The sequence below is a fragment of the Gambusia affinis genome, linkage group LG11 (assembly GCF_019740435.1).
Source record: "Gambusia affinis linkage group LG11, SWU_Gaff_1.0, whole genome shotgun sequence".
NCBI classification, from domain to species: Eukaryota; Metazoa; Chordata; class Actinopteri; order Cyprinodontiformes; family Poeciliidae; genus Gambusia; species Gambusia affinis.
The window spans coordinates 11,552,740-11,570,919 of record NC_057878.1 but is presented as its reverse complement, the minus strand read 5'-3'; the positions used below and the strand labels follow the sequence as shown (position 1 = coordinate 11,570,919).

Genomic DNA, 18,180 nt, shown 5'->3' with positions numbered 1-18,180 from the left:
CACTTTGCATTCAGAGCGTTTTTTCTTGATGCATGAGGCTGAATTTGAGAAGGCCACAGATTATAAAAGCAGAGTTTTTATAATCGTTATCCATCACGAAGGAGCTCGCATTAATTTACTACTTGTAGTAGGTAAGGTTTTAGATATTCACCAAAACATAAATTGTTAAATTAGATTTCTCCTACTTGTCCAATGCATTCATTTTATGTGATATACATAATATGCTTTTATTTTTATGAATGGGATTGTTCTCATAATTGCTTCTTTGGTGAAAGGTAGCTATTTGTAGCTTGTGAGCATAAAACTGGGGGAAAAGCAGGATTTCATGTCTTTTGTTCGCAGAACGTTTAATACTTTTGATTACATTTTTATTTTGAAAGCAGGGCACCATGTCTGTCCTCTGGTGTGCTTGTACTCAACACTTATCACGCTCACACTTAGCCTCTGCTTGGACTCTCTGCTCGCTTTTGGAAATGCCTTTTGGCACAGTCACCTGGCAACCTCTCAGCCAATAGAATGAAAGTGTTGTACTGGGAGTGTTTGTTTCCATCTAGCAGGTGTGCCTGTGTGGCTGCTATATATTGTAGCAACCTGTCCCACCCACTGGATGCAGGGAGAAACGACGACGCCGGGTTCTGCTCCGCAGTATAAACATCTCCCAGTGGTGGTACTGATCTTAGACAGGATTTTGTTCACCCGACCAAAGATAACATAGTCACGACATGATATATATCAATCTATCAATGTCCATCTCTATCTCTCTATGTATATTTGGACCTTTGAAGACTACTGTTTCTTGGAGATCACTTCTTTGTAATAGGCTGCATAAATCACGACAGTTTGAAGCACAAACTATATTTTTTCCCCCCTGGAATGAAAGAATAAAGTTAACCCTATTTTAGTCAGTACTTGTTGATGCAATGCAATATTTTCTCTAAGCCTCTTGGTTCCTTCAGATTAGATGAATAAGACTGAGGGAAATGTAAAAGCTTGAGCACCATAACTCCCCTTCCTTTGTATTTGCAGGAAGGTGTGGAGGTGAGAGTGGCAAGAATCTTCAACACGTTTGGTTCCAGGATGCACATGAATGACGGACGAGTCGTCAGTAATTTCATCCTTCAGGCGCTACAAGGAGAACCTCTCACTGTATGTATTTTTGAGCTTTTTACTTCATCGCCTTTCAATTCTTTCCTGTGATAAATGGATTTCTCTGACAGGATTTTAGTTTTTTCACTTGGTGATTGATATGGATTGTTGAGCTTGCAGCCTCCTAAACAGAAACTTCTATAACGTAGCAAATGCGGATGGGTTATTTTTCTGAGATGTGTTTTTATCGACAAATAGTAATACTACTAATTTATGTTCTTTTAGGTGTACGGTACTGGATCCCAAACTAGAGCCTTCCAATATGTAAGGTAGGAAATTTACCATTTCTTTTGCATTTTAATCCCAAATATTAAACAGTTTAGTATCAAAGTTTAAAGATTTTTACCAGCCATTGTTAGTTTTTTTTTTTTACATTGTATTTGGTGGTTTTGTTCCCTAAAGATTCACTAGTGTAAAACAGTTTTGTTTTTTTTTCCCCCTTTTGATGTATAGATTAAATAGGACATACCGTTATGTTGTTCACTGGATTTCTTGAAGGAATTTATAATCGGTGTGAGTCAGACTGAAACAGCTTCAGGTCTGAGTCAGAAATATCAATATTTTCCAGGCTCAAACAGTAGCTATCGGTTTGTTTGTGAAGGATGAGAAGATTAATTTCAACAATTTGACAGAGAGAGATCAGAGACACGGAGCGTTTGAAGTCTTCCTATCTCATCGCACCATGTACCTGCTGCCCTGTGTGACGTTTGTGTCTACAGTGTTTGGTGAACTTTTATATTCATGCATTTTATAAAAAAATTATTAATTAATTAAAAAAAAAAAAGCTTGAAGCCTTTTGGTAAATCAATATCATGTTCCCCTGACCTCACATAAAAACAAACAAAAAAAAACCGTCCAGTTAAACTTGTCAAGCGTAAAATGGGGAAATTTCTGGAGTTTTGTTTTATTTGTTCGATATAAAAAGATTTCTACATTACAAAACTGTAATTATAATTGGACATTTCTAGCGTCCAATCGGAATGGCTTAGAAAATGCATGCATGTTATAAGTTTGCTACATAGAGAAAAAGATCATCTGCTCTCAGTTGTTGTGTGTTGCTCTATTTGTCTTAAATATGTTCATGTTCGTTTTGCTCTGATGGCTTGGAAAAAACAGTTGATGTTTCATTTATACCTCAAGGGAAAATGTCTGGCTGATGAAAAAGGTCCTTTTGAAAGGCCCAATTCCTTTGTGTGTGTTTTTGTGTGGATTCCAGCCTTTAGTTTGCACGTTCTCATGGCATTTCCAAAACAGAGTTGCAGTCTTGAGTGTTTGAGTTAGTATCTAACTAAAGCTGCAAAAACAAATATTTAAGACTTACTTAGACGAGTGCTCTAAAAACTTGAGATTTGACTTTGACCCGAGGCAGTCAACAAGAAAAGAGTAGCTCAACCAATCAACCTTTTACCGTCAGTAAGCTCACAGAAATGTGCAAGGTTTAGTGTTTATGGGTGTGTTTGACTTAATAACAGGTCCTAGTCATAAATCATTGATAAGCTGTAGCTTCAAGATAAGAACCACACAAAACTCACTACCAGGATCTACTTCCTCATTCATGGACTGGCCTTATTGTTACAAATTTTCCAGTTCTTCAAAATAAAAGCCCTGTTGGTTCAGAAAGTTGATAATTTGTGTTAAACCATTTCAACTTTTACAAGTTTTTTTTATCTCAATGTGAGTGCACTTGTATATCTTAATTTGATAAATATTGTATCTTATTTGATTTCCAAAACCGGTTCAAATGTTCTGTAGGGCTGCTTTCTGTATCAAATGGAAATCATCATTACAATATCAGTGTGTCCAAGATTATAATAATACGACTGCTTTAATACAATACTTGGTAGGTTATTATCCTTTATACACCATACATGCATGCTCTGTACATTGCACAATTGGACTGTCTGATTGGACACGAGCTGCAACTCTGGTGTTAAACAGAAGATCACAACATGTTTAATCAATAATTTCCCAGCTAATGGTTTTTGGTCCAGTAATCATTTTCTATCAAGGACAAACATTTCTTTTCAATAAAGTAATAGCTGAAGCACCTCAAAAGATAATTGGGATTATATCATTGTAAATTACAGCTTTTCTTTGGAAAACAAACAATTATGCTCAGAAGTACCACAAACTAACTTTAGCTGCTTTTCGATTGGGGGATTCTGCGATTAAGTTCCTAAAATTGTTTTGATTTACAAAGTCAGCCGCAACCATCTTATTAGATTAAGGAACAAAGAACAGTACAAAATAAAATGGCCACAATCGATTCAGTCTGTTAATAACCAGGAGCCTCTAAATCACTGCAGGCACTTTGTGTTTCTTGTTACACCACATCCATCTACGCATTTATTTCAGATATAATTACCAATAATGGCATAGCATCATCAGTTCAGTAACAAATAGCTCCTAAAGGTTTTGGTACCAAGTGTGTTGCATAAGTCCATCTGCTTAGAGCTCGAGTATCATCTCAGATTTCGTCCATTAAATTAAATGCGTAGCTTGGCAGTCAATACAGTGATGTTATCTTCCTCTGGCATTCAACTTTCATAAACAGAGACTCTGTTCTTTCACTCATCCGTCACATCTGTGTCATTTAACCACTCTGCTCTCCTTTAAGCCTTTTCAGAAGCAGTCTAAAGCAAAAATATATTCTATTTTTAAAGTTATAGTTTCAACAAATACCAGTGAATAGAACTTCAAAAGCTTTAGAGAGATCTGTTTGAATACTTGGCTCAGAGATCAAAACGTTTCAACATCTTAGGTAATAAATGACATCAGATCTCAGTAGGAACAACTGCTTAAATGTTGCAGCAGAATAAGACTGAGCAACAGGCACTAAGTGGTACTAAGTCCAGTTTTCATGAAAGTTGTAGTTTTATTTGTTGACACATGCTACTTTTAATACTTTGGTTTTCTTCTCCATTTTTTTTATGTTACTGGGACACTTCACTACACCCTCTGGAAACGTAAAGAGTATTATGGAAGTGTCACTTTTCAAGTTATCTCTTATTTTACTTACAATTAAGAAAATTTGAGAATTTTTCCCAAATAGCTATTATTCCTATTAATAGCTTTTACGTTGATTTATATTCAGATAATTTTCTTCTTTGTCAAATCACAATCAGATTTTTTTTTAAATACCTATTTACATAATCATTTTGACTTTTATGTTGCCGACAGTAGAATCTTTTCAACTCTTTAGATTTCTTTATTTCTGTGTTTTTAAGTTCTTGAACTGGGTTTAACTGAAATTAAAAATAAAAACACAAGGCCTACTTTCTGGTATTTTGTGACATTAGAGTGGATTAATTCATAAAACTGATGTTTCTCCAGATGCTTTGGATTTTAACTGATCCAATTTTGCCAGGATGCCAGAAAAACAGTGAAAATATCCCTTTTGCTTCAAAGACATTTCATTGTTGTCATAAATTCTTGAGGAAAAACATGTAATAGTTCATGATCTCTCTAATACACGTCTGTGGTTCTCCTGTTCAGGTTTGTTGTTTATGAAATCTGTTTATGATTGTTTATGATTTAGTTTCTTTGAGTCAGTTTTTCTGTCATTTGTGAAAGTAGTCTCCAGAAATCAATCATCAGTGAAAAAAAAAACCCAACTCACTTCATATCTTTAAGAGCTGCAATTATTTTGTTTATTGTTGGCACCATTGTACAATTTGAACTTAGCCTTCGTAATTTCTTTTAGACCTTGATGTGTTGATGGAAATTTATTGAGGTCTACAGAGGAACGTCAGAATAATCCCTTTGCCGACAAAAGAGCCTCAATTTTCAGCCACAAACAATATTGTAGAAAATTTGTTTAGTCTTTCAACAGATGCAGAAATATTTGCGGTGCAAAAGATAAAATATTTTTTCTTGTTAAACAGTGTCACAACATTCAATTACTGAAGCTTAATGTTTCTGTCCTCATTTTTTCCATCCAATCTTTTAGAGTATAAATTGGAAAAAGATCAGCTTTTAAATCAGATGGTTAGATCTGAATTCTGGTAATCATGCAATACTTACGTTGCGTGGTAACAGTCACAATGTTTTCTTATTGAAGTGGAATGATTTCTTCGGATTATTACGTGCGCACGACAAGTCTCTGAGCTTTGGACCTGAGCCTAAAAAAAAGTCTGGTAGATACCACTACCATAATCACGTCTAAAAGAATCAGTTTTACCACAACAAATATAAAATAAAATGTTGCAGCAACAACCTGGTGGACGTGTGGTTTTGTTGAAGCACCTTTTGATCCAACTCCCGAATTCAGGAGTGTGATAATATCTTGCATTTAAAATTAACAAAAGTTTTTCTGCTTTGCAAAAGTTTTTCCAAACCGATCAGGCTTCAAGGAAATCTCTCTGGTTAAAAAAAACAAACAAAAAAAAAACAAAAACCTTCACAGAGTTTCTGTCAAAGTCAGCTTTCTTCAGTCAGATTTCTTTTACTGATGAAGGCATTTTCTCCAAGATTTTTGTTGTAACCTGCAAGGCCGTAAAATAAAATGCCTCATCTTCAGCTTTCTTCCAGACATCTGAAGTTTTGGGGACAAACCTGTTCACAGCCGTTCATAATGTCATCCAGGGTGAGGGTGGATGTGTTTGGTGATGAGCTGTTGCCCTGGTTAAACCTTACTGTTTGGAAATGTTTACAATGTTTTGGTCCAATAAACCGTAACACTTTCTGGTGATGACAGACTTTACTGCCTCATGCTTTTACTAATTCTGTATGAAGGAATGGGTCAAAACACCAACAAACAACCGTGAGGAAACCCAAAACGCCTGACCCAAATTATACATGTTAAAATGCAATTCAACTTATTATAAGGAGATGTACAGTACAGACCAAAAGTTTGGACACACCTTCTAATTGAATGCCAGAATATCAATTTATTCTGGCATTTATGAGGATGAAAATATTGTAATCCCCACCAATCCAAAAGTATTGATTCTGATTTACTGTCAGAGTGAGGGAAAAATGTTTTGTGTCTTTTTTGTACAGTGAAAGTAAACATTGGGATTAAACTGAGTTTTGGAAGCACATTCAAAATGGATTTACTGATTAAACAATCTATAGCATTTTTATTATATCTATTAAATTTTGTAATTTAGACGTTGACAAATTATTTATTTATTTATTTTTTGCTTTGTTTTTTTGCAGCGACCTGGTTAACGGCCTCGTGTTGCTGATGAACAGCAACATCAGCAGCCCAGTCAACTTGGTGAGCAACATTCTTAAAATCTGACGTAGAACATTTATTCTTCTACAAAATGGGAATGGAAGCGTTTGTTGTGCATCTTCACGTGTACGTCGCTCACAAGAATGATTTAATGAACATAAATGCTGTCATTTCAGGGAAACCCAGAAGAGCACACCATACTGGAGTTTGCCCAACTCATCAAAAGTCTTGTTGGTAAGACGGTAATCCCTCTCGCTGTCGGTATAGGCTTCTGACCCCTCTAATCCCTCATCTCTTGTACAATTTTCAGACCAACACAGAATAAATTATGTAGGAAATCTGCATGCAAAAGCTATCACGATTCATATTGCGTTGAGTGAAAACCTTCAGAATCTTCCTGTCACTGTATGTGGCACATAGATGAGTTCATCTGAAGGGAAAGGAAGAGAGGGGAACGTTTTGACTTGGCAATAATGTGAAAACCTGAGATCATTTTGTTCGCTGTTGTTTTACTTCACTAATTAATATTTATTTTTCTAAAACTGCAGTTTAAAAAAATAGGATAAAAAAACACCCCACACTCTCTGAAATCTGGAATCTCTTAAAAGTTTAATGTTATTACAGTTTTTTTTCCCCCCCTGTGAACATGTTATCCTCTGTCCCCAAACGCATTCGATTGAATCCAAATGCGTATCGCGGACGCGCAGTGAGCCGAAGTCAGATCCAGTTTCTGTCGGAGGCCCAGGACGATCCCCAGAGGAGGCGACCCGACATCCGAAAAGCCAAGATGATGCTCGGCTGGGAACCCGTGGTATGTGTGCTGCACGACATGAGCTGTTCCCATCCACATATGTAGCCTTTGGTTGTTAACATAAAAGTCGCTTTAAAGCTCAAATGCTAAATCCTTGGAGGCTTCAAGCTGTGAAACTGAATCGGATCTGAAACGTGACTGTAGAGGGGAAGCCTCTACAGAACTATTTATAGTGTTTGAAAGTTTGTATACGTACGAACTTTATATTGTGTAAAGTTCGTACACAACAGTAATAAGTTAGTGAAGCTATATAGGAGACACAAGGTGCATTCACACCAACCCTGTTTAGTCCACTTTAACCGAACTCTGGTTTGCTTCCCCAGAAAGTCTGGTTCATTTAGACCAAAAGCTAAAAACCTAGGTCTTGGTTCAGTTGAAGAGAACTCTGATGTGGTTTAAATGTGTATGTGAATGCCAAGCAGACCAGAGACCGCTCCAAAGGCAGGAAGTGGACTATAATGCAGAGTATTTTGGGTCAGTGCAATCAAAACAAACATCCAGTCTAGCGCTAGCAGCAGAAATGGCTTGTCATTTTTAACTTACCATCAATCAGGACTGGTTAAGTTTAAAATCCTCTAACTTCAGTCATAAGTTTATCTGTACATCTCCATTCCTTAACATTCAAAGACAAATGTAAAAGCAGTGTAAAGGCGTACTACTCTGACATGATGTATTAGTGTACAAAGAAAGCACAATAACTTTTTTAAGATTGGAGTTTTAAGGTAGCGGAAGGTTTTTTTTTTCTGTTGGTCATAGACTCACTAGGTATTAGCTTAAAAGCTGACCTCTCTTTCATCAAAAAAAAGGAAGTTGTTCATTTATTCAAAGCCCCACGTCAATAAAACCACAACTATCTGTGTAACTAAACCTGCCTGTTGCATAATGACGTTCATGTCAGTTTTTAATACTAACAGAGTAATAATGTTTTGTGTGAACAGGTGCCGCTGGAGGAAGGTTTGAACAAAACTATTCAGTATTTCAGCAGAGAACTAGAACACCAGGCCAACAACCAGTACATCCCCAAACCTAAAGCTGCCCGCATGAAGAAAGGAAGACCCAGACATAACTGAGCAGCAGCGACCTGCTCTGCCGAACACTCCTCCACCGTCAGAGAGGAGCTTCTCTCTGATGCACCCTGCTGAGTAGAGCACTTTTTGGAGCAGTGTCCCGTTTTGGGTCACGGAGGCGGCTTTCTCTATCTTTAAAAGCGGAAGATGCCTTGTGTCGGAGCGGCAGCTGAGATTTGGTGAGGTCTCCCTCCCTGAAGCTTTCAAAACTGGTGGACAAGCCTGAATCAAAGAGGCTACGTCCTGGAGCGGAGGATTGGAAATCCAGCCTACGTTTTGGGAGTATATCTTCGTGGATTTTGTGCTGTTCTTGCTATTTAATACGCCGCCATGAGAATCCTGGCGAGCAGCTCAGACCTCACGCAAACAAATTGCGTTTATCAATTTCACGGTGTGTCGTGTCTGGAGAGGAGCCGTCCGAGTTCGTTTCCCCACTGGACGCCTTGTTGCGTCAGTCTGCCAAACTTGTAGCGCACGGCAGGTTGTGGACAAATTCTCCAGATCAACAGTTTACGGCGCCATAATTGTTTTTAAAGATATTGTGTTTGTGAAATTTTCATGTCACAGTGTGCATATTGATGTGAAGATGCTATTTTAATAAAATATTTCCAATGATTTGCATGTGATGTTGCCACTTGAGTTCAGAAACTTCTGCTAAAAGCTTCAAAAATGATTTCTAATTAAGATCAAAAGAACAGAATATGTAGTGATTAGAAATCCTGACAGTCAAAAGAAATGTTTTATGTCTGCAGTTGTTTGGGCTCCAGAGCTGTTGTATGTTTTCACACTGAGTGTACAAGCACTAAGAAATTTAAACTTAATCAAGTTATTTATCTCAACAAATGAAGTGCCTTTGTTTGGATACAAGAATGAACTTCAGTAATTTGAACTGCAGCAAAACATGCACACCAAAACAAGTGAGGTAATAAAAAAAATAACCCAGGAAAGGTTAGAAAACTTACGGTTGGAGTGTAAAACTGTCTTCCTTTGGTGAGCTGCTACACTTATGATTTTGCTTTAATTTATTTTAATTCTTTAGAATCTGCTGTTTTTTTAAAATAAAAAAAATAAACCTAGAACTATCTAATTGTGTAGTTAATGCAAAAGAAATGTATCGATCTTAAAACTTTACTGACCTGCTAACGTGTTTAATATGAAGGTAGAAAAACTCAAACATGAAACTTTGATTTTTACTGAATTAAAACCTCGATCTTGTTTGTTTTGTTTAGGAAAAAAAAACTAAACAATGAAAGAATAATTTTTATTTTTTTAATACAAAAGCATCCTGGGTGGTTTATGATCTCTTTACAATGACCGAATATACTAAACATGTTGGCTTTTAGGAAAAGTTGAGTGGAAGAAAAAAAATCCACTTCTGAAGTAGAGAAGGGAAGGACTTTTCAATGGCTGCATTTGGCCACATCCAAAGTCAGACGAGCCATTTTAGAGCATTTCATTTTTTACTCGTAGTCTCTATGGAGGTTCCAGCAGCACTTGAAACCTTCTCACACTGACAAAAGTACCAATGTCAGCTTTAATAATCAAATCATCTCTCCCTTTTAAATTTGATTAACTTCTGGATGAGCTTGAAATGAAGATGACTCAAGTTAAATAGTAAAATCAGGAGACAAAAGACAGTACAAACCTCGTCTTTATTTCTACTGAAAGCCTGTGCTCCAAACTGGAGGCCAAACAGTTTCATTTATTGTAGGAATACAGAAGCACTTGCAGGGATTTACTGACGGATGCAATCAAAATAAGTTGGCAGGACTCCTGTGAAAATGTTGGCAGCCATCAAAGCCATCGTGTGTGTGGGCGGTGTTAATAGTAGTCGTAGTTGACATTTGCCCCGTGCCTGTAAGAAGACCTCGGCCCGATGGGGGCGTTTTCATCGTAGTGATGCTGTCGACCCTGGTCGTGGGAGCGGGCGTGGTCCTTCCAGTACTGCAGGTCGGCCTCCAGCCTCTGGCGAGAAAAAGACGCCGCGGACGCATCAGGTTCGGTGAACTCAACAACAGACAAACCAGCAACTGATAAGACGTCCACTGAGACTGACGGGAGGCAAGCGCCATGATTTAAAAAAAAAAAAACCTGTATGAAAGACAAACTTTGAAAAGGCCAATCGTTTGACAGCTTTGGCCTTTTAAGGAAGCAACAACCCATGGCATATGCACAAGGTGTAATGTTCAGTGAGTGTTGGTGAAATGCTGCTGTGGCTGCCCGTAACGTGCTGTCAGCTGTTGGAAACAGTCGCAGCAGGGGGTTTATTTTGAGCGGTCCGCCTCCCTGCTCTTATCTCTGCTCTCTGTTCCTCACCGTCTCCGGTGAAATCATGGTGGTCAGTGACCTGAAAGAGAGCTGAGTCTGGATCAGTGAGTAGCTTTAAACTTCTGTGTGTGAAACGGCATTCATGTTTTCCCACAGTCAGCTTATCATCTGTATTTATTATCTATTCCAGTATTTGTGTAGATAGAGGTGCTTTCTGGAGGGGATTATTTAGTTGAGGCTGATGTTTACTCTGTGTTTAATTTACAATGTGCTTTAAGTTTCAGTTTCTCTAATGCTAGCTTTTTTAAACTCTTTAATGTCTTAAATGTCTTGTTAAAGTAAAGAAATAAATAAAAACAATGCCTTTTTAAAGTCAGGAAGTGCATGCTATCTGATAAAGCACAAGTTAAATTGGTAAAAGCTAAATCGACCATAATTTCACCCGAAAGGACTGAATCTTCTTGACCTTGTTGTGAACTCTTGACTGTACAGTCAGTCTGGCAGTCGTGTCAAATTTAAACCGTAGAGATGAGAACAACTTCCCTTAAGTACATTTTATTTTCTGTATTCTTGAGGAAAGTGCTCATGTCTGGTAGCTACACCAAGAACTCATTGGTTTTCCAACAACAGCAAAAAAGTAAAAGAAAGCTTACCTGTTCATCAAATCCCATTTGCATAAACTGCATAATCCACTGCTGGACGTCTGGCCTGCTGCGATCCCAGACGTTCCTCTTTGTTCTGCTCAGCTTGGCCAGGAACTCTTGGGCCTTAGACGAAGGGATGGCAACCGAAGACTTGGATGGAGCACGTTCAGCTTCTGCCACTGCATGAATTAGTGAGAGAGGGAACAAATTAAAAGGACGTTGTTTTTTCTGATGTGGGTCAGTTTAATGAATAATAAATGAAAAAGTTGGTGGCGTCTGAGTGTTACCGTTTCTTTTCACCAAGATCTTCTGAAGGCGGTTCTCGCTGGACACGTCTGCAAAGGAGAGCCAATAAAAACGGAGGAGGTTTGAGTTCAAAGCCATTCTGATCTGAAGTCCAGTCAACCTTCACATCCAGGAAAAGTGCTTTGCTGAAGTGTTCAGAAACCTTCAACCTTTCTACTCAACCCATTCTTTGCCTGTCATGTCTCCACAATGCATCCCTCCGAACAACACAACATGTAAAAAAAAAGAGGGGAAAAACCTGGGGAAGCACTTAGAGTATTTTCCAGAAAGTCATTTATTTTGAAACCTTGACACATTTTTCTCACCACGGAAACAGTATAAGAACATAATTTCTGTTTCATATAAACAGGTGAGCAGGCTTTCGTTTTTGATACATTAACAATCGGGAACATTGATATTCATTATGTTAAATCACAGTGACAGTGTGAGATTTTGTAATAAAAGTATCCCGTTATACCAGGGATGTCAAACTCGTTTTCATTTTAGGCCACATCAACATCACGAATGTCCTCAAAAGGCCTGTTGCGACAGAACACGAGGATGATTGGCAGCACTAAGTCCCTCATTCTGGATCTGATTGGTGGTTTCTGACAGAGTTGTGCATTTCTACACATTGCAGAAGCAGCACAGAATGGAGGCAGAAGAACTGGATCTTTTTTTCAGATTTTTTTGTCTCATGCTGTCAGGACATGGGGACAGTTTTCACAAGTTTATAAACAACATATTTTTTAAAAAATTACAGCTTTAACTGACTCTATTTGTGTGGCCTTTGAGTTTGACACATGCACTATACCGACATTTTTAATATCTTCACAGTTTATCGTTATTGAATGATGATTTTTGATGTTTCTGCTAGTTTTTTTTTGTTTTGTCAGTTCAAGGGGAACTGATTATTCTTGCTTCTGTAAATAAATTTAAATAGATTCTATATTGATGGGTTAAATATTAAATGGCATATTTTACATATTGGACTCATACAATATATGTGAGGTTATGAAGGTGATATTAGGATAAATGGATAAGAAATGGGAATATAAAAGGTTTACCCTTCCACCCACCTTCTTGAATATATTAAACACAACTTGATGTTATGCTTCTAAGCTGTTAGTACTCAGAAGGAGAAAAAGAAAGGAAGAAAGAATCTGGATGTACTGTAGGTTGGAGTAAAGTGAAGCCCAATCTGCAGATTTTAAAGTATTTTTGAAGTGAACTATTTGCTCAGATCCCATTTTTCTTCTTTTGCAGAGTGGATTAAGCCTCATTTAACACCCCTTTAAGGTGGAAGGGGGTAGAAATCACACCTTCGGATGAGCATAATGAAGACAAATTAGACTTTGGACGGATGATCACAACACGCTCCAAAAGTACCTGCTGCTAGAAAGTGACACTGATGAAGATTTGCAAATTTGTGTGGGGAAGAGGGCAGGGTGGGCGAAGGTAGAGAGACCGGCACCTCTGGTGCAATGTGAGATTTCACCAGATGGTTGCCTACAGAGTATAACATTTGATATTTTTAACAACCAACATCAGGTTTATGTTTATAAAACTGTAAGGATAAATATGATCACAATGAGAGTTTCTTTGAGACATCCACTTGACTAGGTTGTCCTACAGTGACAACCTAGTCTGTAGCCTGCAGTAACATCCATCCATCCATCCATCCATCCATCCATCCATCCATTTTCTGTTCACCCTTGTCGCTAATGGGGTCAGGAGGGTTGCTGGTGTCTATCTCCAGCTATGTTCCGGGTGAGAGGCGGGGTTCACCCTGGACAGGTCGCCAGTCTGTTTCAGGGCAACACAGAGACACACAACCATTCACACACACACTCACACCTAGGGAGAATTTAGAGAGACCAATTAACCTGACAGTCATGTTTTTGGACTGTGGGAGGAAGCCGGAGAACCCAGAGAGAACCCATGAATGCACAGGGAGAACATGCAAACTCCATGCAGAAAGACCCCAGGCCGGGAATCGAACCCAGGACCTTCTTGCTACAAGGCAACAGCTCTACCAACTGCACCACTGTGCAGCCCACTACAGTAACATTTAGACTCCATTTAAAAGAGGTAACTTCATGATGCCTTTACGTTTAAAACATGTGTTGTAAGCTGCTCTTGCCATTGAATATTTCACATGAAACAAAATATGTTCAAAATGAAAATACATTATTTTACTCACAACAAAAATCTCTGTTTATTTAGCCTATGAAAGCATAAAGAAACTAGCTGGCATCACACTTTGTGCTTTGAAAGATGTTAAAACAGAAGAGAAAGCCCAGAAAATAACTTGCTAAGTCCAGGGGAACAAGTTTTCAGCTTGTTTGCTTATGAATATTATTGATGCATCTGTTTCCTGCGGCTATTTCAGAGCCCGGAGGAGTAACTCTGCTCTGTGTTCAAAATACTCTTGGACCAGAGGCAACCAACAACAAATCTTCCACTTCACCAACTTGGACAATCTTATTTTTTGTGCATTTGCACTTGCAAATGGCTCAGCTGCGCTCTCTGAGAGTTTATGCATGGTTTTTATCGTCTGGGTTTTAAAACTCGAGGCAGACTGAAGGAAATTATCGCAGAGTAAACTGAGCAGCTTAGACATCAGCTCTAAATCTCAGTCCGTCTGCCAGCGAGCAGAACATGTTCACCATGTGGTCGGGGTTACAGATGGAGGAGATTAATTGTGACCAGGTTTTTGTGCAGATGAATTAAACGATAAAGGAACAGCTTATTTCTTCAAAAGTCACTCACACAAAGGCAATTAGCTTAAATAAAAAAAAGGTGTGAATAAATTTATCCCCAGCTGTCAAAAAGGGAATTGATACCGGTATGTTTTCTGAAAGTAATCAGAGGAAATGATACTTTAAAGACACATTAATGCCAGAATTTTCTTTAAAAAGGGGGGGGGGGGAAAGGAGCTGTGTTAAGCTGAAAATAGATTCTTTTTTTTAACCCTGCTTTTGGAGCAGGGTTTGAAAAGCATAAACCAGTTTTGGCTCAGACTGAGATTCTGCAATAACAGACGGATTTATTGACTTGGCATTTCGCTTTCCAGGGTTTATTGATTGACTTTAAGAAAGTAAGAACAGAATCAGCTGTAATGGCCAAGGTGGTGTGCAGAAATAACTAATTTGATTTAGGTCTCACACACTCAAAGTGTACAAACATTCAGCTTTAATTTTTCACTTATTTAATTTAATTTTATAAATCTTGTTCGAATAAGATTTATTGTTTTATTCAAACATGTTTTAGAAACTTACAGTAGTAATTGCACATTTTGTGTAACTTCCCTCCACACAATGCACTTTCAGGAACTAGATTGAGTTCATCTATCAGGAAAAATATCTCATGAGTTTCAAGAAGGAACCTGGTTGGTTTCTGGGTTAATAATTAGAACTGATGTTCCATTGAAATATCTGATAAGTATGAGTAAGTTGTCTTTAAGTTCTGGATAACTATTAATTATTATTAATATATTTAAGTTCTACTGAAGTACAAGTGCTCTGATGTTGTACCAATCTTTGTGCCTTTATCTATGTAATATCATCATGGTGGAAACTTTCTTTTATCATTAATCCTTCTGGGTTGAATGCCTCCTTGAAATTCTGGAGAACCTTGTTGTTTTATGAATATACGATAAAAACAGACGTCTCTATAAAGGTCCAGGAATCTCAAGGAATCTAGAGAATCTCTCAATCCAGATTCAGTTTTTCTAGCATTTGCCTTTACCACACTATAAATTGTACGTACTATTGTACAAAGCACTTCGAATATTTTATTGCTATATTCCGGTGCTTCTAATATTGTACAAATCATTTGTTCGCCCAGCATACGAAAGCTTCCTGTTCCAAGAATGTAGCTTTTACAAGCCATAAATCACAAAAATGCTGGAAATTTTATGCCACTGATTTGATCTAAGTTCTTCATACCTTTAACTACTCCGAGTGTAATATTTTTATATTTAACATTGAATGGAGCTTTTCGTCTTGTAACTGTATAGCGCTTCATTAACTCCAAGGACTCCAAAGTTCACAGTGTGGCAACTTTGTTACGAATGAGTTATTTGTTATTATTAGCATTTCAATACGTCTTTATTTTTTGGTTCACTGTTAATGTTTTTAACTACAATGATGTTTTTCGATGCTAAAATGACATCACAGAAAGAAACTTCAGAAATACAAACCATGGCGTTAAACTGTAGTAATCAAAAGAAGAAGAAAAAATGAAGGTATTCTAAAAGGACATGTTTGATTTCTGAACTGTTTCCCTTCTCCGTGTCAGACTGGGTTGACTCTGACGCAGCCTGGGCCCAGATGGTCTCGGTTGTGTGTGAATTATTCCCATGCTCGCCTCCGTCTTCTTATTAATCTTTTCTAAGAATTTCCTTCTGACTTTGACTCATTTGAATACGATGCATAAGTTCTTGGAAATGGCGTTCAGGCTTATAATTAAAGCTAAACCGTGACGTGACTCTGGCAATAACATAATATTGACTGGGATGGATTTTTCCCTCTTGTCAAATATCAAAGCATCTGGCTTTTAAATGTTCTTCTACTTTCAACTGCGTTGATAAAATGCACATTTTGAGGCAGATGCATGAATTAAAGCTCACTCGCTATAAAATAAAATTGTTGCACTATTAGAAATTAATTCCTTTTCTTCCGCAAGAGCAAACATGTGTCCAACCACACAATGAAGAAAAGAGAAAAAGAGAGAAAAAAAAGAGAGTGGGCTAATGTGGAGAATAGACACAAAACATGTGAAACCTCACTGAAGGAAAAGATTAGCCAAAGAAATATTGTGGAATATGCTTACCTCCGAGAGTTGTAAGTGTCAGCAATGCAGCCAACGCAATAACCCTCAAACAGAGCTGCTGGGAAGCCATCTTGTACCCACTGAGTCTTTCTAAGATTTCCTTGAAGGTTCAGAAACTGCTAGGCGACCAGAGGGAGGGGAGGGAAGGAGGCTGCACAGACTTTCCAAGTGGAAACTGGCCCGTGGCAGTGGAATGTCTTTTACCTCCCTGCCTACGCAAATAACACTACATCTGTGCTTTTTTTTTTTTTCCCCCTTCTTTAAGGAATTTTGCATCCAAAGTACTTTTCCATGAATAGACATGCAACAAAAGGAGCAGGAAATGAAGGAGAAAGTGGGATAAATGCATTTTAAAATGCTGTGATCAGCGAGTTCTAAACCGTAAAGTGCTTCTTTTTTTTTTTTCCCGCAGGAAACCTTTTGCATCTTTTGAAGGAGTCTCCTGGTTGTGTGAGGACGTGTAAGGGAAGCACCTTGAGAAAATATAGGCTACTCCTTTTAGAGAATGAAAAGGAGATGCAGAAACCGCCCACCAGGATCCACTTCAGTTACCAGAAGACTTCAGTGAGACTGTGGTAAATGCACAATAATGGTGTTCTTTGCAAATCTAACCAACCATTAGATCTGAGAGTTTCGAGAAAGATGGATGGGGTCAGCAGTATCTGAATCTTCCAGATGCCTGGCCGTGTGCATCCACTCCTGCAGTCCTGGGGGAGAATTCGGAAAGTTTCCCAAGTAATCTGTTTGCCTTGTGCGCTGTGACAGTACCTTAATGACAAGAATATATTGATGATGAATGGCCACATTCAGATTGGGCCAGCCTGCAGGAGTAGTAGGTTGGGTGCAGGTCAAACAGGACAATTCTGCAGTATTTGCAGGTGACGGTCTTTCAAATTCTGCTGCATTACACAATCAGGAAATAAGTTAATAAGTGAGGTGACGGGGATATTTCTTCCTATTCAGGAGAGTTATGCCAACCAGACTGGAGCATATGTTTAGATAATTTTATAGCATCTTGTAAAACTCTGAAGCAAAATGTTATAGATGCTTAATAGCCAATTTTAGTCTAAATACCAATGGACAATTTATCAACAGAGGCTTAAAAACACACACACATGCACGCACATATCGTTCACCTGTAGCATTCGGTGCCAGACCTCATGGGCTGAAGTTCAGCTACAACCATCCCTTAATTAGATTATTGTTTTATTACCAGACCTCTGCAGACATGCTGAGGAGGTAATTCAGTCATTTAAAACAGCTGTGTTGGAGCAGGGACTTTGACTGTCATTTTCATACCTGTAGTTTTAAAGAACCGCCAAAATGTGATTCTTTTCAAACCATTCCCTGTGTCACCCGCTCTATAAATTGTTTTATTCCGCTTTTGCAAAAAAAAGAGATTCAGACTAGGGGTGTTTTCACACCTGATGGTCCGGTAGACTCTGTTCTGTTGCGGATCAAAATTGCAACATTTGTGACATTTTCACCTGGTGCGGTTCGCTTTCACACTGCATTGTTGCTTAAATTACTGCTGCTGGTTTCACCGCAAACACTCACCACGAGATCATAATGTGGGCTTTTTCACAGCCACTTCTCTCTTACGTCCAGCTGGATTGAGACGTGGTGCTTTGGACAAAGTCCAAACAGAAACCAAACATCCTGTTTTCTGAGCATTCGCAGGAAGAAGGAAGTGAGGTGTTGGTTCATTCGGTGGATTTTGTCCTGTTCAACTAGGCCACTACCCAGACCAAGCGAGAAACTCCACCTCCATAACAAAATATGTGTTATTTTTTATACACAGTTGAAGTTCATTCCTGTATTTGCTGAAAATTAAGAGAAAATCCTGCTTTGATTGAAGAATGAAACACAGTTGCTCTGGAGCTGCTGTGATTGTGCTCAATGATATTCTCTAACTGGCAAATCATGAGATTATTATTTTTGAAA

General features: G+C 38.2%; 2 protein-coding genes across 5 annotated transcripts in view; one reads left to right on the top strand and one right to left on the bottom strand.

The window, feature by feature from the left end:
- Positions 1–8,818, top strand: part of uxs1 (UDP-glucuronate decarboxylase 1) — a 33,705-nt gene extending 24,887 nt beyond the window's left edge. For all 4 annotated transcript variants that reach the window (XM_044131898.1, XM_044131897.1, XM_044131895.1 and 1 more), the window contains 6 exons: positions 1,027–1,146; positions 1,372–1,415; positions 6,307–6,367; positions 6,502–6,559; positions 7,033–7,136; positions 8,075–8,818. In XM_044131898.1, the coding sequence (XP_043987833.1) occupies positions 1,027–1,146; positions 1,372–1,415; positions 6,307–6,367; positions 6,502–6,559; positions 7,033–7,136; positions 8,075–8,206 (519 nt within the window). In that variant the 3' untranslated portion in view covers positions 8,207–8,818. The remainder of the gene's footprint in view (positions 1–1,026; positions 1,147–1,371; positions 1,416–6,306; positions 6,368–6,501; positions 6,560–7,032; positions 7,137–8,074) is intronic.
- Positions 8,819–9,836: 1,018 nt separating this feature from the next.
- ecrg4a (ECRG4 augurin precursor a) lies at positions 9,837–16,403 on the bottom strand. The gene is made up of 4 exons (XM_044132461.1): positions 16,237–16,403; positions 11,403–11,450; positions 11,125–11,294; positions 9,837–10,168 (listed from the first exon to the last, which is right to left on the bottom strand). The coding sequence occupies exons 1-4, from the start codon at positions 16,304–16,306 to the stop codon at positions 10,025–10,027; spliced, it is 432 nt and encodes a 143-aa protein (XP_043988396.1). The 5' UTR covers positions 16,307–16,403; the 3' UTR covers positions 9,837–10,024.
- Positions 16,404–18,180: the final 1,777 nt, after the last annotated feature.